Below are 24136 nucleotides of genomic sequence, written 5' to 3'. Positions count from 1 at the left end.
GCCTTGGTCCAAACATGGACAAAAGAGCTGAATTCCAGAGGGGAGGTGAGAGTGACTGCTCTCGACATCAAGGATCCCGAGTAAAACTGAAGTCAATGGGAATCGGGGAATACTCTCCACTGGCTGGAGTCATACCCAGCACAAAGGAAGATGGTTGTGGTGGTTGGAGGTCAATCATCCCAGCCCCAGGACATCGCTGCAGGAGTTCCTCAGGGCAGTGTCCTAGGCCCAACCATCTTCAGCTGCTTCATCAATGACTTTCCCTCCATCATAAGGTCAGAAGTGAGGATGTTCACTGATGACTGCACAGTGTTCAGTTCCATTCACAGCCCCTCAGATAATGGAGCAGTCCGTGCCGCATGCAGCAAGACCTGGACAACATCGACGACAGGGTCCAACACCGCCTCCAGGGCACCAGCGCAGCCTTCGGTCGCCTGAGGAAGAGAGTGTTTGAAGACCAGACCTCAAATCTGGCACCAAGCTAATGGTTTACAGGGCAGTAGTGATACCTGCCTTCTTATATGGCTCAGAGACATGGACCATGCACAGTAGACACCTCAAAGCACTGGAGAAGTACCACCAGCGCTGCCTCCGCAAGATCCTGCAAATCCCCTGGGAGGACAGATGCACCGTCAGTGTTCTCAATCAGGCCAACATCCCCAGCATTGAAGCACTGACCACACTCGACCAGCTCCGTTGGGCAGGCCACATTGTCCGCATGCCCGACACGAGACTCCCAAAGCAAGCGCTCTACTCAGAACTCCTACACGGCAAGCGAGCCCCAGGTGGACACCCTCAAAGCCTCCCTGATAAAGTGCAACATCCCCAGCAACACCTAGGAATCCCTGGCCAAAGCCCGCCCTAAGTGGAGGAAGTACATCTGGGAGGGCGCTGAGCACCTCGAGTCTCGTCGCCGAGAGCATGCAGAAACCGAGCGCAGACAGCGGAAGGAGCGTGCAGTAAACCAGATTCCCCACCCACCCCTTCCCTCAACCACTGTCTGTCCCACCTGTGACAGAGACTGTAATTCCCGTATTGGACTGGTCAGTCACCTGAGAACTCACTTTTAGAGTGGAAGCAAGTCTTCCTCGATTCCGAGGGACTGCCTCTGATGATGATTACCCTGGTTACATGTGCCTCTAATTTCCTGACTGATACTGTGCCCTACATTACCGCGACTGTTTGGGGCCTATAAACATCTCCCCTGCTCCTGGCTGTTTCTTAGCTCCACCCAAACTGATTCTATTTCTTGATTTTCCAAGCTCAGATCCTTTCTCTTTACTGTCTTTATCCCATCCTTTATTATCAGGGCTACCCCTCACCCTTTTCCATTTTACCAATCTCTTCTAAAAGTTGAGTATCCTGGAATATTTAGATCCCAAACTTGGTCACTTTGCAACCACGTCTCCGGAATGGCTATGAGATCAGTGTCCTGGCGAATCGAATAACTAGAGCAGTAGACAGGGCTTTAAACTCATTTCTATCTGCGCTGTTAATTCATTGATTTTGTTGTGAATGTTTTGTGCATTCAGATACAGTGCCTTTAGCTTTGACTTTTTTCTATTTCCCCTGATTTTTGACCTCAGTCAGTGATGCCCTATGACCTTTGTTACTCTCTCTGTTCCTTCCTGACCCATCCTGCTTATTTCACCCAAACTCTGCTCGGTTCTGCTCTCGAGCTTCGACATTTCTCTTGCTGCTTTTAAATTGACTCTTTCCTGAACCCTCCCACCCACCTTCATTAGTTTAAAGCCCTGTCCACTGTCCTAGTTATTCAATCCGCCAGGACGCTGGCTCCAGCCCGGTTCAAGTGGAGCCCGTCCCAACGGAACAGCTCCCTCTCTCCCCAGTACTGGTGCCAGTGCCCCACGGAGCAAAATTCTTGCCCCCCCACACCACTCTTCCCGGGGGGGACACGGACGGCCAATGGCTGGTGGTCAGACTCGAGGTACGGGCAGGGCAGGTCTGACACATTGACCAGTGCACAGGACCTGTCCCAGCAAGGAGCTGTGGCCGGGGGCTGGGCGGGAGAGCAATTGTGGAAGGTGTGCCCAGTAACAGGTTAAAGGGATATTCCTCGCGTCCCTATTAACAGCTGCCCCACCTGTTATATATGCAGACTACAGATATACTCCCTGTGTAGTCACTGTATAGTTGCATAAGATGGAGACTGGTTACCTGATGTACTATCAATAAGGTTTACGCTGTGTATACATCATGCTGGCACCACTAGAGGGTGCAACTGGTGGAGACCGGGGTTTCCTGCCCCTAAGGCAGGGGTTGTCCACCAGAGGGCACTGCAGTGGGAGACCTGGGGGTCACCTGCATAGGTGTGCAGGGCCCAGTATAAAAGGTTGCCCACCATGCTTGTGCCTCACTCTGGAGTTACGAATAAAGGACCAAGGTCACTACAATTTGAGTGCAACACATTGACTTGTGAAGTCATTCATAAGTGCATTATAGACATAACTACTGACGAGACTGTGGACTTTCACGTTATTATGGCTACCTTTGGCACACGAAAAGAGAGAGGGTGATGATCGGGATGCCTTCATGAATAGGTCGAGCAATATTTCATGGCAAACGCCCTGGCAGGAGAGAAGGACACATTGGCGGAGAAGTGCAAGGCTATACTGCTGACCAGTTGTGGGCCCGCGGTCTACCGCCTCGTCAGGGACTTGCTGGCACCCACGAAGGCCAAGGATAAGACATACGATGAGCTGACTGAACTAATTCGCGACCAACTAAAAACAAAACAGGGCATCCTCATGGCCAGACACAGATTCTACACTCACCGCAGACCTGAGTGCCAGGAGATTGCAAAATATGCTGCCGACCTCAGGAGACTTGCGGCACCGTGTGATTTCGGCACGCACCTCAACGAAGTATTGCGAGACATCTTAGTTATGGGAATTGGCCACGAGGGCCTCCTTCACAAGCTATTATCTGCCAACACCACAGTCAACCTGCAGAAGGCCATCAGCATCAGTCAGGCGTTCATGACCTCGACCTGCAGCACCAAGCAAATGATTCATCCTGTGGACTCAAACCCAGCAAGTTCTGTACACAGAATGGTGCCTTTCACAGGCAAGACTGTAGAACGTGGCTCTGCCCAGGGCAGAGAGCACAGACCTCAGGGTCCCAGAACTGAGAGTCCGCCGAGGTGTCCTAATCGAGTAGCACCAGGCTGGCATTGTGGAGGAAACCATAGGGCTCACCAGTGTCGGTTTGCTGAGTATGTATGCAAAGCCTGTAACACGAAGGGCCACCTCCAGCGTATGTGTAAAAGAAATACGACTCACCGTCTAGCAGAGGAGTCGGTAGATGACTTTGAATCCAGCGGGGAGTATAATGATTTGGCCAGAGAGGTAGCTCAGCCCCAAGAAGTGTATGGAGTGTATACCTACACCACCGATTGTCCTCCAGTGACGATGGAAGTCGAGATAAACGGTGTTCCAGTCTTCATGGAAGTGGACACGGGAGCAAGCCAGTCAGTGATGAGCCAGGATGCCTTTGAGAGGCTATGGAACGAAAAACGACCCGAGCTGGTTCCAGTACAGGAAAAGTTGCGCACCTACACCAAGGAGCTGAACCCAGTCCTCCGTAGTGTGGATGTAAGTGTAATCCATGATGGGGTGGTGCACAAGTTATCTCTGTGGATTGTTGCAGGTGATGGTCCAACGGAAGGAGGTGGACGGGGAAGATCCAGTGGAAATGGGAAGACCTCTTCACTCCAGCAATCGATGTCCCCCGTGCTCAGAGGCAGAGCAAAACCTCACCTTCACTTGGGCCAGGCACCAGAGAACAGACCAGTGCAGCACCTGAGGCACAGACCGTCCATCACGACTGCATGGCAATGATCCGACCGGAACGACCTAAAAGTACCCTCCAGTGGTAGGACTCCTGGGGAGGAAGATCGAATTCACAGGCACTCTTCCAGCTTTTGTGGCAGAATCGCGGGAGAGAAGGATCAAGGCAGTCGACCGCGAGGACAGAGGCAAGATGGCGTCCCTGCTGCAGCGAGGTGCAGCGTGGCTGAAAAAAAAGATGGCCTCGGCCACATCGTGAGGTGCAACGCTGAGGGACCAACATGGGGTGTCTGACAGAGGATTTGATTGGGCTCAAGCCAGCAGGGTTCTCTTAAAGGAGACCTGCAACCAACTGAAGTTAGAGACATTGTATGCACGGCAATCAATGTAACGAACCGATTAAGATTGTGAACAAAATGTTGCGAGATGTCGGGAATAGAGTGTCCCCAAAAATAGCCAGCGAGCGAATTTGGGAGGGTGAAGGCACTGATCCTGATACCCTGCCCCAGGTGTCCCCACAAGTTATAGGTCAGTGACCTCAGGAGGGTGAAGACACTGATCCTGATACCCTGCCCCAGGTGTCCCCACAAGTTATAGGTCAGAGACCTCAGGAGGGTGAAGACACTGATCCTGATACACTGCCCCAGGTGTCCCCACAAGTTATAGGTCAGAGACCTCAGGAGGGTGAAGGCACTGATCCTGATACCCTGCCCCAGGTCTATCCCACGCTGCAGACACCCGATGGCACTCTTCGCCACGGACCTGGAAACGAAAATGGCACCAATACGCGCAGTCGGCCGCCGTTGCCCAACACCCGGGTGGAGACGGTGCAGCCCCCAGACCCAGTCGCTACCTCGGCCATGTCCAGGAGTGAAAGGTCAGAACCAACGAGTTCCCCAAACGGGACCTGGAACAGCCAGGTTCCCAACACCGTTACAGAGCAGGCAGAAGATTCTGCAGCCCTCAAAGGAGGACAGGGAGGTCACACACATCTGTGGCCCTACCCACCACTAGGCAACGGCAAAGGCCTGGAGTCCTGGCTATGTGAGAGAACCAATCCCGTCCCGCTATCAGGGGGCGCAGTGAAGCTATCAGACGACTAGGACCCCATCCGGTTGCTCTGGAACCTGCGTCCTCGCATACCTGTACTGCTACCTCAGTACTGACCATGAATGCTATCTACCCAATCCTGGCGCATGACTGCAAAACGTAATGAATGGAAGTCACTGAACCCTAGGTGTCACGATACAAACTTTAACTTCCTTTCTGTGTATTGCACTGTGCCTGATCCTGTATGTCAATGTAATGGGCCAGCTGCATGATCTCGCTGTGGCGGGGAGCTGGGGGGGGAAATGGATGTATGTTGCCATGGACACACACATGGATCACACCCAGAACCCACTGGAACCTCCACTGCATCATCGAACCATCCAAACTGGTAACCATTACCCAACGTTGTGGCAAAAGGACTTGAGGGTTAACAGGGAGAGAGCCAAGCCAAAGCACAGCGAAAGTACAAGGGCTATCGGCACTTAAGTCTGGGAAGAGCAAAGCCAGAGCACATAGTGCAAAGGTAATCGGCACAAAGGACTTGGGGGAGAGTGATGTTATATATGCAGACTATAGGTATACTCTCTGTGTAGTCACTGTATAGTTGCATAAGATGGAGGCTTGTTACCTGGTGTACTATCAATAAGGTTTACACTGTGTATATACTATGCTGGCACCACTAGAGGGTGCAACTGGTGAAGACCGGGGTTTCCTGCCCCTGTGGCAGGGGCTGTTCACCAGAGGGCACTGTGGTGGGAGACCCGAGGGTTACCTGCGTAGGTGTGCAGAGCCCAGTATAAAAGGCAGCCCACCATGCCTCATTCTGGAGTTATGAATAAAGGACCAAGATTGATAAGCTCATAATAAAGGATGAAACTGAGTACTGTGAGCAATGAGTAAGTGTGACCTCTGCTCCTTTAATTAGACTCCAGAGTGCAGGGTACCGCATGGGTGGCCTGCTTATATACTGTGCTCCCAAGGGATGCTAGGATCCTTTGGGACTCCAACAGGTAGGCCCTCTGGTGGTGGTGTGATACAGGTTGCCAAGGGTTAAATACATAACATCACTCCCTCCCAAAGTCAATAGTTCACTTCTTTACAGGGTGAAACGATCTGGGGCTTTTCGCTCCCTTGTCGATCGTCTTGGTACAAATGCGATGAGTTGGTTAGTTCTTCACTGGGCTGTTGGGCAGCCGGCCTTGCCAGGTTGCTGGGGATGGTGAGTTCGGCTTCGTGGTCAACCATGATGTCAGTTGCCACTTGTGTGTGTGTTGGAGGGTCAAAGTTGGTGGCGTCCTCTTTGGGTTGTTCGTAGCTGTTGGTGAACCGCAATTTGATTTGGTCCAAATACTTTCTGCACGTTAATCCATTGGCCAATTTGACCTGAAACACCCTACTCCCTCTCTGGGTGCATTGCTCAGTTGAGAACAAGTGTTGCATTGGCGCACGCATGACTCTAAATCTGAGTCGTGCCGGGCCACCACACATGGGATCTGGCTATGGCGTTCATCTTTACAATGTCTGGGTGGGTGCTGTGTAGGTCACGAATGAATGTTTCACTGCCTTTCTTGGGCAAGACCACACGATTATCCCACAAAAGACAGTCCGCCTGCAAGGACATTTCATCTTTGCTCCTGTGGAACGGCTTGATCACCTCCTGCATCTCCGCTGGGATGTCTGACCAGCTCCCATGGAGGTCACAGTTCTTTTTGCCAAGGACAGTAAAGGATCCTGGCTGGTCCAGGTCCTGATCTGGCGGGCCGTAATGGGTGACTTTTCATTTTTGAATGCATCCATCACCATGAGCAAGTCTGCAGGCTGTGCCATTTCCACCCTGGTGGTGGGCAATGGTAGCCGACAGAGCATCTGAGTAGTTCTCTGTGCCCGGTCTGTGGCGGATTACATAGTTGTATGCCGACAGTGTGAGCGCCCATCTGTGGATGCGGGCAGAGGCATTGGTGTTAATCCCTTTGCTCTCTGAGAACAGTGATATGAGGGGCTTATGGTCAGTTTCAAGCTCAAACTTGAGGCCAAACAAGTACTGGTGCATTTTTTTCACCCCGTAAACGCACGCGAGAGCTTCTTTCTCAACCGTGCTGTAGGCCCTTTCGGTCTTGGACAGGCTCCTGGACGCATAGGTGACCGGTTGCAAAATCCCCGATTTGTTAGCCTGTTGTAACACACACCCGACCCTATATGACGACGCATCGCAAGCTAACACTAATTGTTTACATCTTTTTGTTTGAACATAACAGACTTTCTCAAAGGCAGCCTCTTGTGAATTCCCCCACACCCATGCGTCTCCCTTGCGTAGCAGCACATGTAGGGGTTCTCGCAAGGTGCTTAACCCGGGTAGGAAATTACCGAAATAGTTAAGGAGTCCCAGGAACGACGGCAGCTCCATCACGTTCTGTGGTCTCGGCGCGTTCTTGATGGCCTCCGTCTTGGTGTCGGTGGGTCTGATGCCGTCTGCTGCGATTCTTCTTCCCAAGAACTCGACCAGGAAAACAGTGTTTCAATCCGAGCCCCACACGATCTAGCTGACTTAGAACCTCTTCCAGGTTCTGCAAGTGTTCGATGGTGTCCCGACCTGTAACCAGTATGGCGTCCTGGAAAACCATGGTGCGAGGAACCGACTTTAGCAGGCTCTCCATGTTCTTTTGAAAAATTGCCGCAGCCGACCAAATCCCGAACGGGCATCTGTTATAGATGAACAGACCTTTGTGTTGTGTTGATGCAGGTGAGGCCTTTCGAAGATTCCTCCAGCTCCTGCGTCATGTAGACCGAGATCAGATCCAACTTGATGAACGTCTTCCCTCCAGCCCTTCGCAAATAGGTTGTCTGCCTTGGGTAGCGGGTACTGGTCCTGTAGCGAAAAACGGTGAATCGTTACCTTATAGTTCCCACAAATTCTGACTGTGCCGTCACCTTTGAGTACCGGGACAATCGGACTGGCCCACTCGTTGAATTCCACCGGCGCGACGATGCCTTCTCGCTGCAGCCTGTCCAGCTTAATTTCTCTCGCATCATATACGGTACCGCCCGTGCCTTGTGGTGGACGGGTCGTGTACCGGGAACCAAGTAGATCACCCGAGAAACTTCCAATGCCTGGCTCGAACAACGATGGAAATCTGCTCAGAATCTGGGCACAACAGGCGTCATCGACGGACGAAAGCACTTGGATGTTGTCCCAGTTCCAGCGGATTTTTCCCAGCCGGCTTCTGCCGAACAGTGTGGGGCCATCCCCTGGCACGATCCAGTGGTAGTTCATGTACTGCTCCATCATAGGAGACTTTGACTTCTGCACTGCCAATTACAGGGATCAGTTCTTTGGTGTAAGTTCTTAGCTTGGTGTGAATGGGGCTGAGCTTGGGCCTGTGTGCCTTTTTGCCCCACAGCCTGTCGAAGGCCTTTTTGCTCATTATAGACTGACTCGCACCTTTGTCCAGTTCCATGGATACTGGAATTCCGGTCAGTTCAACTTTTAACATTGGTTCGCGTCTCTAGTTCAGCCTGATCCACAGTGGATCGATCTTCCTCTGCAATCTGGTGGTTTGCAAGGTTTGCAGCTCGCCTGCACATTCGCTGGAGGTGTCCCATTGTTCTGCAGCCGTTGCACGCACAGTGCTTGAAGCGGCATTGATGGACCTGATGATCACCTCCACAACGCCAACAAGGTGTGAACTGCCTCGCATTAACGATTGATGGCGGGCTCTGGGTCATCTGAGGTTGTGTGTACGTTCTGCCATGTATATGCTTGCTCGAAAACGACGTTACTTTGTGCACAGTACTGGCCGAAACCTCTTTATGCGGCGAAATTTGTTTGGTGTTATCGTTGGTGGACATAAATACCTGGGCTATCGTTATGGCTTTGCTCAGGTTCGGTGTTTAAACAGTCAATAGTTTGCGAAGGATAACCTCATGGCCAATGCCAGGCACAAAAAAGTCTCTCAGCATTTGTTCTGGGAATCCATCAAATTCGCAATGACCTGCGAGGTGCCTTAGTTCGGCGACGTAGCTCGCCACTTCCTGGCCCTCCGACCGTTGACACATGTAGAGCCGATACCTCGCCATTAAAACGCTTTCCTTCAGATTTAAGTGCTCCTGGACCAGTGTACACAATTTTTCATAGGATTTAGTTGTTGGTTTTACCGGAGCTTGAAGATTCTTCATGAGGCCATAGGTTGTTGCCCCACAGACGGTAAGGAGGATCGCCCTTCGTTTGGCAGCGTTTTCGTCCCCTTCCAGTTCGTTGGCCATGAAGTATTGGTTGAGTCTCTGCACGAAGGCCTCCCAATCATCCCCTTCTGAGAACTTCTCCAGGATACCAACTGTTCTTTGTAATTTTGCGCGGTTGTTCGTTACCTCGTCGCCAATTGATTGTACGCATGCTCATAATAAAGGATGAAACTGAGTACTGTGAGCAATGAGTAAGTGGTGACCTTAGCTCCTTTAATTAGACTCCAGAGTGCAGGTACCGTGTGGGTGGCCTGCTTAGATACAGTGCTCCCAAGGGATGCTGGGATCCCTTGGGATTCCAACAGGTAAGGCTCTGGTGGTGGTGTGATATCGGTTACAAAGGTTAAATACATAACAAAGGTCACAACAGTTTGAGTACAACACATTGATTCCACAAGTCATTCATAAGTGCATTACAGACATAACACCACCTGTGCCTTTTACACATCAGTGATGACTTTAATATGATGAAAGTTTCCAGTGCCTGTGTTGAGCAATCAGTGTCTCCTGTCGATGAATCTAACATCCCCGACCCCCCCAATCCCTCCCACCTCCCAGTCTCCCTGATCCCTCCATTCCCCAACCCCCCCTCCCTGATCTCCCCACACCTGAGCCCCAACCCTTGTCCCCGACACCCCCTCCCCTATCACTCCACTCTCCGACCCCACCATCCCCTCCCCCATTCCCCGACACCCCTCTCCGGGAACCAGCACGGTGACAACCCCTCCCTGATTCCCCATCCCTGACCACTCTCCCCTCCCCTCCCCCCATCACTTACCACACGAGCTGCCGAATTTCTGCACTACCTCACGGTGAGCCGTGCCGCGCAGTTTCAGGACCTCGGGTAACTTGCTGGCGATAACGCTGAGCTCCGGCCGACCCATCATCTTCTCCAGGAAATCCTTCGCTGGGGGTCCGAGCACGAATCCCTCCAAAACAGCGGTGGCTGTGGGGGGGGAGGGGGGGCGTCGAGAGGCGGTTAGAGTGGCACAGAAACTGCGGCACACGGTGCCCAGGCAACGGGGCCATGGACTGAGGCACCAGGACAGCAGACACACCAAAAGATGCTCAGGGCAACATCCCCCCGCTCTCTGTCAGAGCAACCCCACCCACTCCCCATATCCCCAACCCTACCCACCCACTCCCCACATCCCCAACCCCACCCACCCACTCCCCATATCCCCCAACCACTCCCCATATCCCCCAACTCCACCCACCCACTCCCCATATCCCCCAACTCCACCCACCCACTCCCCATATCCCCAACCCCACCCACCCTCTCCCCATAACCCCAACCCCACCCACCCCCCATATCCCCCAACTCCACCCACCCACTCCCCATATCCCCCAACCACTCCCCATATCCCCCAACTCCACCCACCCACTCCCCATATCCCCCAACTCCACCCACCCACTCCCCATATCCCCCACCCACTCCCCATATCCCCCAACTCCACCCACCCACTCCCCATATCCCCCAACCACTCCCCATATCCCCCAACTCCACCCACCCACTCCCCATATCCCCCAACTCCACCCACCCACTCCCCATATCCCCAACCCCACCCACCCTCTCCCCATAACCCCAACCCCACCCACCCCCCATATCCCCCAACTCCACCCACCCTCTCCCCATATCCCCAACCCCACCCACCCACTCCCCATATCCCCAACCCCACCCACCCTCTCCCCATATCCCCAACTCCACCCACCCTCTCCCCATATCCCCAACCCCACCCACCCACTCCCCATATCCCCAACCATCCACTTCCCATATCCCCAACCCCACCCACCCATTCCTCATATCCCCACCCACCCACTCCCCATATCCCCAACCATCCACTCCCCATATCCCCAACCCCACCCACTCACTCCCATATCCCCAAACCCCACCCACCCACTCCCATATCCCCAATCCCACCCACCCACTCCCCATATCCCCAACCCCACCCACCCACTCCCCATATCCCCAACCCCACCCACTCACTCCCATATCCCCAAACCCCACCCACCCACATCCCCAATCCCACCCACCCACTCCCCATATCCTCAACCCCACCCACCCCCCATATCCCCCAACCTCATCCACACACTCCCCATATCCCCAACCCCACCCACCCACTCCCCATATCCCCAACCCCACCCACCCACTCCCCATATCCCCAACCCCACCCACCCATTCCCATATCCCCAACCCCACCCACCCACTCCCATATCCCAACCCCACCCAACCACTCCCATATCCCCAACCCCACCCACTCTCCATATCCCAAACCCCACCCAACCTCTCCCCATATCCCCCACCCCACCCACTCCCATATCCCCAACCCCACCCACTCCCCATATCCCCAACCCCACCCACTCCCCATATCCCCCAGCCCCACCTGACTGGGGATTGGAGTCAGAGGATGTTGGGGATTAATCATTGCCGGGCAGCCTTTTTGCGCCTGGGAATATCGGACAATCAGAGTCCCATTAAATGGGAAGAGCAGAAGCGAGGATCAGTGTGGAGCTCCTGCCTGGTTTGGTGTAAGAAATGCGAGTGACAGACCACGGGGACGGCCCAGGACTGAGTCCTACCTGCGATGCTGCACTTCACCGCCAGATTGTCGTCCTGTGTGACTCGAACCGCCTCCTCCACGAGCTGTGGGAGTCTGGGGTCTCCGGCATACAGGGCGACCAGGGGGGCAATCTTCGCCACACCGTCCATCTGCCAACCGAGAGCAAGGCAAATAAGCGGCAACTCACAGCATCCGTTTCATATATATTAATAACCTGGACCTGGGTATACAGGGCAGCATTTCAATGTTTGCAGGTGACTCGAAACAGAGCAGTTTAAGAGCAAAGTCCGCCATAAGCTGCATTGCCTCCTGTGCGGCCTGTTGAGATATTTGTGCCTGTGCAGGAACTCTGGGTAACAGGAAATTTTATAGACTGTTCAAAATCATGAAGGTTAGATAGAGTAAATAAGGAGAACCTGTTTCCAGAGGCAGGAGGGTCGGTAACCAGAGGGACACAGATTGAAGGTAATCGGCAGAACAGCCAGAGAAGACACGAGGAAATATATTTACGCAGTGAGTTGTTGTGGAATGCGCTGCCTGAAAGGGCGGTGGGAGCAGATGTAAGAGTAAATTGGATAAATATTTAAGGGAAATGTTTACCGGACTGTGGGAAAGGGCAGCAGTGGGACTGATTGGATCAGTCACAGAGCCGCTGAATGGCCTCCTACTGTGACTCGATAAAATGCTGACACCGCCACAAGTAGAAAGCAACCTGGGTCAATGCTATCTCTCTCGGACAACCATTCTTCACGGGTGATCGCTGGGAGGTTATACATCCGAAGGTCATCCATTATACACAGGGACAGCGCTCACCCTCTATCTGGGGCCCTCCTGGTTTAGGGTAATGTTTTGATGGGACTGACCGACCCAGATCGGATGGGAGTGGACCAGGCTGGGGCCGTTACTTTGCATTACCTGTGGATCCGGGGAGAGTCCCGTTTTCTCCTTGGTTGCTTCATACGCAGACAGGAAGGCTTTGATAGAAGCATGTCTGTATCCTATTGGTAACTGGTCCTGTCCTGTAGGTCTCGCCTTGAGGTCGTAGTCAGTGTTTGGTCCAAAGGTTTTGTACAATTCTTGTCTGTACAGCTGGACATCGAATCCTGCTCAAGGGAAACCACAGCATCACCTAATTATTCCTCATTTCCCCTCTTCTTCTGTCTCTCACTGGGGTACAGTTCCCCATTTCCCCCTCCTCTCCTGTCTCTCATTGGGGTCCAGTTCCCCATTCCCCCTCCTCTCCGGTCTCTCACTGGGGTACAGTTCCCCATTTCCCCCTCCTCTCCGGTCTCTCACTGGGGTACAGTTCCCCATTTCCCCCTCCTCTCCTGTCTCTCACTGGGGTACAGTTCCCCATTTCCCTCTCCTCTCCTGTCTCTCACTGGGGTACAGTTCCCCATTTCCCCCTCCTCTCCGGTCTCTCACTGGGGTCCAGTTCCCCATTTCCCCTCTTCTCCTGTCTCTCACTGGGGTACAATTTCCCATTTCCCCATCTCTCCGGTCTCTCACTGGGGTACAGTTCCCCATTTCCCCCTCCACTCCTGTCTCTCACTGGGGTACAGTTCCCCATTTCCCCCTCCAGTCCTGTCTCTCACTGGGGTACAATTCCCCATTTCCCCATCTCTCCGGTCTCTCACTGGGGTACAGTTCCCCATTTCCCCTCTTCTCCTGTCTCTCACTGGGGTACAATTCCCCATTTCCCCTCCTCTCCTGTCTCTTACTGGGGTACAATTCCCCATTTCCCCTCCTCTCCTGTCTCTCACTGGGGTACAGTTCCCCATTTCCCCCTCCACTCCTGTCTCTCACTGCAGCCATTCAGCCCCTCGAGCCTGTTCTGCCATTCAATGAGATCATGGTTGATCTGTATCTTAACTCCATCCACCTGCCTTGACTCATATCCCTGAATACCTTTGGCTAGCAAAAATCCATCAATCTCAGATTTAAAATTATGAATTGAGCTAGCATCTATTGCTTTCTGTGGGAGGGAATTCCACATTTCTCCCCCCACCTCCCCTGTGTGTGAAGAAGTGCTCCCTAACTCCTCTCCTGAATGGCCTGACTCTGATTGTAAGGTTCTGTCTCCTTCTCCAAAACTCCCCCACCAGTGGGAAAAGTTTCTTTGTATCTACCCTTTCAATTCAGTAAAAAACCTCAATCAAATCACCCCTTAGCCTTCTATATTCCAGGGAACTCAAGCCTAGTTTGTCATTTCTCCTGATAATTTAACCCTTGGAGCCCTGGTACCATTTGGGTCAATCTGTGCTGCTCCCTCTCTGAGGCTGGTATATCTCCCTGAGACTCGATGCCCAGGACTGTACACAGTGCTCCAGATGTGGGCTCTGGGTAGCTGGAGCAAAACTTCATCCCTGTTATATTCTAACCCTCTAGTTATAAAGGCTAACATTGCATACGCGTTTTTGATTATTTTTTGAACCTGACTGCTACATTATAATGATCTGTGTACATGGACCCCGAAATCTCTGGACTTCTGCTTCATCAAGGGGAGGATTAAGTAAAAAAGGGAAGCTTATGTCATATACCAACGGCTAAATACTGTAGAATCTTTAGAGGAATATAGAAAGTTAAGAGGCAAAATTAAAAAGGATATTAGGAATGCTAAGAGAGAGCACGAGAAATTCTTGGCCAATAAAATTAAGGAAAACTCTAAGAACATAAGAAATAGGAGCAGGAGTAGGCCATACGGCCTCTCGAGCCTCCTCCACCATTCAATAAGATCATGGCTGATCTGATCATGGACTCAGCTCCACTTCCCTGCCCGCTCCCCATAACCTCTTATCCCCTTGTCGTTTAAGAAACTGTCTATTTCTGTCTTAAATTTATTCCATGTCCCGGCTTCCACAGCTCTGAGGCAACGAATTCCACAGATTTACAACCCTCAGAGAAGAAATTTCTCCTCATCTCAGTTTTAAATGGGCGGCTCCTTATTCTAAGATTATGACCCCTAGTTCTAGTCTCCCCTATCAGTGGAAACATCCTCTCTGCATCCACCTTGTCAAGCCCCCTCATAATCTTATACGTTTCAATAAGATCACCTCTCATTCTTCTGAATTCCAATGAGTAGAGGCCCAACCTACTCAACGTTTCCTCAAAAGTCAACCCCCTCATCCCCGGAATCAACCTAGTGAACCTTCTCTGAACTGCCTCCAAAGCAAGTATACCCTTTCATAAATACGGAAACCAAAACTGCACGCAGTACTCCAGGTGTGGCCTCACCAATACTTTATATAGCTATAGCAAAACTTTCCTGTTTTTATACTCCATCCCCTTTGTAATAAAGACTAAAATGTTCTATAAATCTATTACGAGTAAGAGGGTAAATAAAGAAAGGGTAGGGCCTATTAGAGACCATGAGGGTAATCTTTGTGTGGAGGCGGAAGATGTTGGTAGGGTTCTTAACGAATACTTTGCATCTGTTTTCACAAAGGAAAGGGGCAATACAGATACTGCTATCAAAGAGGAGTGTGATATTCTGGATGAAATAAATATAGTGAGATGAAGTATTAAGGGGTTTGAAAGTGGATAAGTCCCCAGGCCCAGTCAGAAACATAGAAACATAGAAAATAGGTGCAGGAGTAGGCCATTCGGCCCTTCGAGCCTGCACCACCATTCAATAAGATCATGGCAGATCATTCACCTCAGTACCCCTTTCCTGCTTTCTCACCATACCCCTTGATCCCTTTAGCCGTAAGGGCCATATTTTACTCCCTCTTGAATATATCCAATAAACTGGCATCAACAACTCTCTGCGGCAGGGAATTCCACAGGTTAACAACTCTGAGTGAAGAAGTTTCTCCTCATCACAGTCCTAAATGGCTTACCCCTTATCCTTAGACAATGTCCCCTGGTTCTGGACTTCCCCAACATCGGGAACATTCTTGCTGCATCTAACCTGTCCCGTCCCGTCAGAATTTTATATGTTTTTATGAAATCCCCTCTCATCCTTCTAAACGCCAGTGAATACAGGCCCAGTTGATCCAGTCGCTCCTCATATGTCAGTCCTGCCATCCTGGGAATCAGTCTGGTGAACCTTCGCTGCACTCCCTCAAAGCAAGAACGTCAGATTAGGAGACCAAAACTGAACACAATATTCCAGGTGAAATGCATCCCAGGATGAAATGCATCCCAGGTTGCTGAGCGAGGTAAAAGAGGAAATAGCAGAGGCCTTGGCCATCATTTTCCAGTCCTCTTTGGATCTGTGCATGGTACCGGAGGATTGGAGGACTGCTAATGTAGTACCCTTGTTTAAGAAGGGAGAAAGGGATAGACCGAGTAATTACAGGCCTGTCAGCCTAGCCTCAGTGGTGGGAAAATTATTGGAAAAAATCCTGAAAGACAGGAGAAGTCTGCACTTGGAAAGGCAAGGATTAATTAGGGACAGTCAGCACAGATTTGTTAAGGGAAGATCATGTCTGACTAACCTGATTGAATTTTTTGAGGAGGTAACCAAGAGGGTCGATGAGGGTAGTGTGTACAATGTGGTATATATGGACTTTAGCAAGGCTTTTGATAAAGTCCCACATGGTAGACTGGTCATGAAGGTTAAAGCCCATGGGATACAGGGCAAAGTGGCAAGTTGGATCCAAAATTGGCTCAGAGGTAGGAAGCAAAGGGTAATGGTTGATGGGTGTTTTTGTGACTGGAAGGCTGTTTCCAGTGGGGTTCTGCAGGGCTCAGTACTGGGTCCCTTACTTTTTGTGGTATAGATCAACGATTTAGATTTGAATATAGGGAGTATGCAGACGGCACAAAAATTGGCTGTGTGGTTGATAATGAAGAGGATATCAATCTACTGGTCAGGTGGGCAAAGCAGTGGCAAATGGAATTTAATTCAGAGAAGTGTGAGGTAATGCACTTTGGGAGGGCTAATAAGGAAAGGGTATACACATTAAGCGGTAGGCCACTTAATAGTGTAGATGAACAAAGGGACCTTGGAGTGTTTGTCCACAGATCCCTGAAAGTAGCAGGCCAGGTAGATAAGGTGGTTAAAAAGGCATACGGAATGCTTGCCTTTAATAGCCGAGGTATAGAATACAAGAGCAGGGAGGTTATGCTTAAATTGTATAATACTTTGGTTAGGCCACAGCTGGAGTACTGCGTGCAGTTCTGGTTACCGTATTATAGGAAGGATGTGATTGCACCAGAGACGGTGCAGAGGAGATTTACTAGGATGCTGCCTGTAATGGAGAATCCTAGTTATGAGGACAGATTGGATAGGCTGGGTTTGTTCTCATTGGAACACAGGAGGTTGAGAAGAGGTGTACAAAATATTGAGGGTCCTGGACATAGTGGATAGTAAGGGTCTATTTCCATTGGAGATGGGGTCTATTACGAGGGGGCATAGTTTTAAGGTGGTTGGTGGAAGGTTTAGAGGGGATTTGAGGAGGGGCTTCTTTACGCAGAGGGCTGTGGGGATCTGGAACTCGCTGCCTGGAAGGGTGGTGGATGCAGAAACCCTCACCACTTTTAAGAGATGGTTGGATGGGCACTTAAAGTGCAGTAACCTGCAGGGTTACAGATCTAGAGCTAGTAATTGGGATTAGACTGGATGACCTTTTGTTGGACGGCGCAGATACGATGGCAAGTACTGCAGGGAATAGAATACGGCCAGAGTGATCTCCTGGACTATTTTCGATCGCCTGGATGGGTCGGAGAGGAATTTTCCCAGATTTTTTTCTCCCTAAATTGGCCTGGGTTTTTATCTGGTTTTTGCCTCTCCCAGGAGATCACATGGCTCCGGTTGGGGTGGAGTGTAGAATTTTTTTAGTGTAAGGGGTGTCGCAGTTGTGTGAGGCGGACTGGTTGGGCTGGGTGCTTTTTACCTTTCCGTCATTGTTCATGGGTTTATATGTAACCTTCAGGGCTGCTGACCGAGGGCCGTGTGGCTCTTTGTCGGCCGGGGCAGACACGATGGGCCGGAATGGCCTCCTTCTGTGCTGTAAATTTCTATGTTTCTATCAAGCGGAGGTAACCAGGAGGGTCGATGAGGGCAGTGTGAATGATGTAGTGTATATGGATTTTAGCAAGGCTTTTGATAAGGTCCCACATGGCAGACTGGCCATGAAAGTAAAAGCTCATGGGATCCAGGGCAAAGTGGCAAGTTGGATCCAAAATTGGTTCAGAGGCAGGAAGCAAAGGGTAATGGTTGATGGGTGTTTTTGTGACTGGAAGGCTGTTTCCAGTGGGGTTCCGCAGGGCTCAGTACTGGGTCCCTTGCTTTTTGTGGTTTATATCAATGATTTAGACTTGAATGTATGGGGTATGATTAATAAGTTTGCCGATTATACGAAAATTGGCTGTATGGTTGTTAATGAAGAAGAAAGCTGTAGACTGCAGGAAGATATCGATGTACTGGTCAGGTGGGCAGAACAGTGGTAAATGGAATATATCTGGAGAAGTGTGAGCTAATGCATTTGGGGAGGGCTAACAAGGAAAGGGAATACACATTAAATGGTCGGACACTGAGAAGTGTAGAAGAACAAAGGGACCTTGGAGTGCAGGTCCACAGATCCCTGAAGGTAGCAGGCCAGGTGGATAAGGTGGTTAAAAAGGCATACGGAATACTTTCCTTTAATAGCCAAGGCATAGATTACAAGAGCAGGGAGGTTATGCTAGAACTGTATAAAACACTGGTTAGGCCACAGCTGGAGTACTGCGTGCAGTTCTGGTCACCACAATACAGGAAGGATGTGATGTGCTAGAGAGGGTACAGAGGAGATTTATGAGGATGTTGCCTGGACTGGAGAATTTTAGCGATGAGGAAAGGTTGTGTAGGCTGGGGTTGTTTTCTTTGGAACAGAGGAAGCTGAGGGGAGACCTGATTGAGGTGTATAAAATTATGAGGGGCCTGGATAGCGTGGATAGGAAGGACTTAGCAGAGGGGTCAATAACCAGGGGGCATAGATTTAAAGTAATTGGTCGGAGGGTTAGAGGGGATTTGAGGGGAAATGTCTTCACCCACAGGGTGGTGGGGGTCTGGAACTCACTTCCTGAAAGGGTGATAGAGGCAAAAACACTCACCACATTTAAAAAGTACTTGGATGTGCACTTGAAGTGCCGTAACCAACAGGGCTATGGATCCAGAGCTGGAAAGTGGGATTAGGCTGGGTAGCTCTGTGTCGGCCAGCACGGACACGATGGGCCGAATGGCCTCCTTCTGTGCTGGCCGACACAGAGCTACGGAGCCAATGCGGGTCAGTAGAGTTGAGATACAGTTCAGGCATAATCACATTGAATGACCCAACAAGTTCTAGTGGCTTAATGGCTTCCTCATGTTCCTATGCCAGAGGTGGGGTTGGGGGATATGGGGAGGAGGAGGGTGGAGTTGGGAGATATGGTGAGTAGGTGGGTGGGTGGGATTGGGGGATTTGGCGAGAGGGTGGGTGGGTTGGGTTGGGGGATTTGGGGAGAAGGTGGGTGGGTGGGATTGGGGGATTTGGGAAGAAGCTGGGTGGGATTGGGGGATTTGGGGAGAAGGTAGGTGGGAATAGTGGATTTGGGGAGAAGGTGGGTGGGGTTGGGGAAAGGGTGGGTGGGTGGGGTTGGGGGTTATGGGGAGAGGGTCGGGGTGGGGTTTGATCTATGCGAAAAGTACGGGTTTGTTGGGCATGATGAATATTTCCCTCTCGGAGAATCTCTGTCCTCACACGTTGGGCCAGCAACTGGGCTAAACGGCAGCACACGGCTTCTCCCGACACTTGTACACCCTCCCATAGGTCATCCTCCTGAAATGTTTTGCTCACCTTTCCCTGCTACCAGGGACTTGAGCAAGGCGAGTGTCTGATCCCCATAGCCGCTCTGGGCTCCCGTGGCCTGGTGGTAGTACGGGCAATGGCTGGGATCCACAAACTCTGGAGTGTCCTCGCGACCCTTCAGGATCTGGTCCAAACGCTTCACATCATAGATCCAGTGCAGTGGCTGGCCTGGAGAGAGAGAGAGAGAGAGTGAGAGTGAGAGGGAGGGAGGGAGGGAGGTGGACAGACTGTAACCTGAGCTCACCCCGTCACACACATCTCACTTTCTCATTATTGAGAAACGCAAGGCCGCACGGATGGGGAGAGAGCGAGAGAGCGAGAGAGAGAGAGAGAGAGAGATGGAGAAAGACAGACAGTACAAAAGAGCATAAGAATTAGGAGCAGGAGTTGGCCATTTGGCCCCTCGAGCCTGCTCCACCATTCAATAAGATCACGGCTGATCTTCGACCTCAACTCCACTTTCCCGCTCGATCCCCATATCCCTCAATTCCCCGAGAGTCCAAAAATCTATCGATCTCAGCCTTGAATATACTCAACGACTGAGCCTCCACATCCCTTTGGGGTTGAGAATTCCAAAAATTCACCACCCCCCGAGTGAAGAAATTCCTCCTCATCTCAGTCCTAAATGGCCGACCCCTTATCCTGAGACTGTGACCCCTGGTTCTAGACTCTCCAGCCCAGGGGAAACATCCTCCCTGCATCTACCCTGTCAATCCGTTTCAAGATCACCTCTCATTCTTCTAAACGTCAGAGAATACAGGCCGAGAGAAGGAGGAAGAGAGAGGGGAAGGGACAGATAGAGGGAGAGTGAGAGAAGGAGTGAGGGAGTGAGAGAGGGATGCAGAGGGAGGGAGAGAGAGGGAGGGAGGGGGAAAGTGAGGGAAGGAAGGAGGGGATGGGAGAGTGAGAGGGAGCGAGTGAGATTGAATGAGGGGGAGCGAGAGGGAGAGGGAGGGGGAAAGAGAGAGGGGATGGGAGAGTGAGAGGGAGGGAGGGAGAGTGAGAGGGAGGGAGGGAGAGTGAGAGGGAGGGAGGGAGAGTGAGAGGGAGGGAGGGGGGGGGGAGTGAGAGGGAGGGAGGGGGAGCGAGAGGGAGGGAGGGGGAGCGAGAGGGAGGGAGGGGGAGCGAGAGGGAGGGAGGGGGAGCGAGAGGGAGGGAGGGAGGGGGAGCGAGAGGGAGATAGACAGAAAGGGCCTGGTGTCCACTAATCCAGTGGTTCCCAAGCTAGAGTCTGTGACCTGAGGTAATTTCAGGTCTGCTGCTCTTTATAAAACAGATAGGAATTGAGATTTTGCGAATTATTCTCAGGGGCAGGTCCTGCCTGCGGACAGAGGCCCCGCTCTCTCACGCACTCTGCACCCGGTGCTCCCCGCCGCTCGAGCAGATTCCTGAGCCTGGCGCCGCGACCAGGCGCCATGCTCCCGACACGTGGTCACAGCGCCCTTCGAACACAGGCCCGAACCTGTTCACATACACACACGTACAATCCCACCGTGTGGCTGGTACACGACATGCCAGTGGGACAGTGTGGCATCCAGCATTGCCCAGCATGTACACAGACCCCGTGCACCATCGCCCAAGCCTGTACACGGGCCCCGTATACCACCATCGCCCAGCCTGTACACGGGCCCCGTGTATCCACATCGCCCAGCCTGTACACAGGCCCCGTGTGCAGGCGGTGTGATGGTACAGAGTGCCCAGGGTTGGTGTGAGACGCAGGCACACCCATCTCACAGATCTGGCAGTAAATATCTGCTCATGTACAGCACTGGTCAAGTGTGGTCAGTGCTTCAATGCTGGGGATGTTGGCCTGGACGAGGACACTGATGTTTGTGCGTCTGTCCTCCCAGGGGATTTGCAGGATCTTGCGGAGACAGCGCTGGTGGTATTTCTCCAGCGATTTGAGCTGTCTGCTGCATATGGTCCACGTCTATGAGCCATACAGGAGGATACTACAGCCCTGTAGACCATGAGCTTGGTGGTAGATTTGAGGGCCTGGTCTTCAAACACTCTTTTCCTCAGGCGGCTGAAGGTTGATGTCGTTGATGTCTGCCCTTGCTGATAAGCTCCCAGGTATGGAAAGTGGTCCATGTTGTCCAGGGCTGCGCCGTGGATTTTGATGTTGTGCGGCATCAGTGTTCTCGCCCAGGCCAACATCCCCAGCATCAAAGCACTGACCACACTCGACTAGCTCCTCTGGGCAGGCAACATTGTTCACATGCCTGACACAAGACTCCCAAAGCAAGCGCTCTACTTGGATATATATTCAAGAGAGAATTAAATTTGGCCCTCATGGTTAAAGGGATCAAGGAGTATGGAGAGAAAGCAGGAAAGGGGTACTGAGGGAATGATCAGCCATGATCTTATTGAATGGTGATGCAGGCTCGAAGGGCCGAATGGCCTACTCCTGCACATATTTTCTATGTTTCTATGTTAACTCCTACACGGCAAGCGAGCTCTAGGTGGGAAACGTTACAGGGACACCCTCAAAGCCTCCCTGATAAAGTGTAACATCCCCACTGACACCTGGGAGTCCCTGGCCAAAGACCGCCCTAAGTGGAGGAAGTGCATCTGGGAGGGCGCTGAGCACCTCGAGTCTCATCGCCGAGAGCATACAACGGAAGGAGCGTGCGGCAAACCAGTCCCACCCACCTCTTCCCTCAACCACTGTCTGTCCCACCTGTGATAGGGACTGTGGCTCTGGTATTGGACTGTTCAGCCATCTGAGAACTCACTTTCAGAGTGGAAGCAAGTCTTCCTCGATTCCAAGGGACTGCCTGTGATGATGTGCAGCACTTTGACATTATGAGAGTTATAATTTGATGGGGGGTCCGAGATATCTAACCCATTTCAAAAGGGGTCCTTCAGCCGAAAGAGTTTGCGAAGCCCGGCGCTAATCCGCCCTCACCTGCCGCGTCTGCCACCAGGGATCCGATCACTGCTCCCACCGCACGCTGCTCCACCATCATCGTCACAGGCACACCCTGCACACACACACAGGGAGACAGGACACAGAGAATCATACACTGCCTGTCCCACACCTCGCTCCATCCGACCGCCCATCTCACTCTCTCTCTGTCCGTCCATCTCTGTCTCTGTCTCTCTCCCTCGCCCTCGCCCTCGCTCTCTCTCTCCCTCTCTTCCCTCTGTCTCTCTCTGTGTCTGTTTGAGTCTCTGTCTCTGTCTCTCTTTCTGTTTGTAACTTCCTGTTTCCACCACACAATTTACTGAGCCTCCGAACCGAGCAGCCGTTCTCACTCATCGGTCTAGTTTCCCCCCTTGCTGCCCCCTGCCTCCCCCTATATTCCCCCCTCTCGCTCCCTCCATTAACCCCCCGCCAGCCGCCCACCTTCGCAGGCTCCAGTCACAGGCCGGAGGAGCAGGTAGTGCAGCACTGCCACCCACTGGCCTCCCCCGCCAGTGCAGGCGCCGAGCATTCTCCTTCCTCGTCCTTGTCCCTCCCCCGGAGTCCCTGCCCATCCTCCGGCTCCACCTTCACTCCCCTCCCCCCCACCTCACCCTGCCCCCCCGCACTCACCCTGCCCCCCCACACACTCACCCTTCACCCCTCCGCACTCACCCTGCACCCCCCCCCCGCACTCACCCTTCACCCCTCCGCACTCACCCTGCCCCCCCCCCGCACTCACCCTTCACCCCTCCGCACTCACCCTTCACCCCTCCGCACTCACCCTTCCGCACTCACCCTGTCCCCCCCGCACTCACCCTTCACCCCTCCGCACTCACCCCGCCCCCCGCACTCACCCTTCACCCCTCCGCACTCACCCTTCCGCACTCACCCTGCCCCCCCACACACTCACCCTTCACCCCTCCGCACTCACCCTTCCGCACTCACCCTGTCCCCCCCCCTCGCACTCACCCTTCACCCCTCTGCACTCACCCCGCCCCCCGCACTCACCCCGCCCCCCGCACTCACCCTTCACCCCTCCGCACTCACCCTTCACCCCTCCGCACTCACCCTTCCGCACTCACCCTGTCCCCCCCGCACTCACCCTTCACCCCTCCGCACTCACCCTTCCGCACTCACCCTGTCCCCCCCCCTCGCACTCACCCTTCACCCCTCTGCACTCACCCCGCCCCCCGCACTCACCCTTCACCCCTCCGCACTCACCCCGCCCCCCGCACTCACCCTTCACCCCTCCGCATTCAGCCTGCGCGCCCCCCCCCGCACTCACCCTGCCCCCCCTCACACTGCCCCCCCAACGCATTCACCCTGCCTCCCTCACACTGCCCCTCCCAACGCATTTCTCCTGCCCCCCTCACCCCCGCACTCACCCTGCCCCCACCCCTCACACTCTCCCTGCCCCCCCCACACACTCACCCTACGCCCCCCCCGCACTCACCCTGCCCCCCCACACACTCACCCTTCACCCCTCCGCACTCACCCTGCCCCCCCCCCGCACTCACCCTTCACCCCTCTGCACTCACCCCGCCCCCCGCACTCACCCTTCACCCCTCCGCACTCACCCTTCACCCCTCCGCACTCACCCTGCCCCCCCCCGCACTCACCCTTCACCCCTCCCGCACTCACCCTGCCCCCCCCAACGCATTTCTCCTGCCCCCCTCACCCCCGCACTCACCCTGCCCCCACCCCTCACACTCTCCCTGCCCCCCACAACACACTCACCCTGCCCCCCTCACACTGCCCCCCCAAAGCATTCACCCTGCCCCCCTCACACTGCCCCTC

At 52.9% G+C, this 24136-nt stretch overlaps 1 protein-coding gene across 5 annotated transcripts in view; it reads right to left on the bottom strand.

Moving 5' to 3' along the window:
* selenoj (selenoprotein J) overlaps positions 1-24136 on the bottom strand; it is a 65068-nt gene that overhangs the window by 14262 nt on the left and 26670 nt on the right. For 3 of the 5 annotated variants that reach the window (XM_070891680.1, XM_070891682.1, XM_070891684.1), the window contains exons 2-6: positions 22340-22415; positions 19420-19599; positions 12575-12762; positions 11679-11808; positions 9877-10044 (exon numbers count right to left, since the gene is read on the bottom strand). In XM_070891680.1, the coding sequence (XP_070747781.1) occupies positions 9877-10044; positions 11679-11808; positions 12575-12762; positions 19420-19599; positions 22340-22415 (742 nt within the window). Of the gene's footprint in view, positions 1-9876; positions 10045-11678; positions 11809-12574; positions 12763-19419; positions 19600-22339; positions 22684-22780; positions 22864-24136 lie in introns of those variants that run through there. The other 2 variants (XM_070891683.1, XM_070891681.1) reach the window with 2 other exon arrangements.

The sequence above is a fragment of the Pristiophorus japonicus genome, chromosome 10 (assembly GCF_044704955.1).
Source record: "Pristiophorus japonicus isolate sPriJap1 chromosome 10, sPriJap1.hap1, whole genome shotgun sequence".
In the NCBI taxonomy this organism is placed as follows: Eukaryota; Metazoa; Chordata; class Chondrichthyes; family Pristiophoridae; genus Pristiophorus; species Pristiophorus japonicus.
This window is presented reverse-complemented; position numbering and strand designations above follow the sequence as displayed.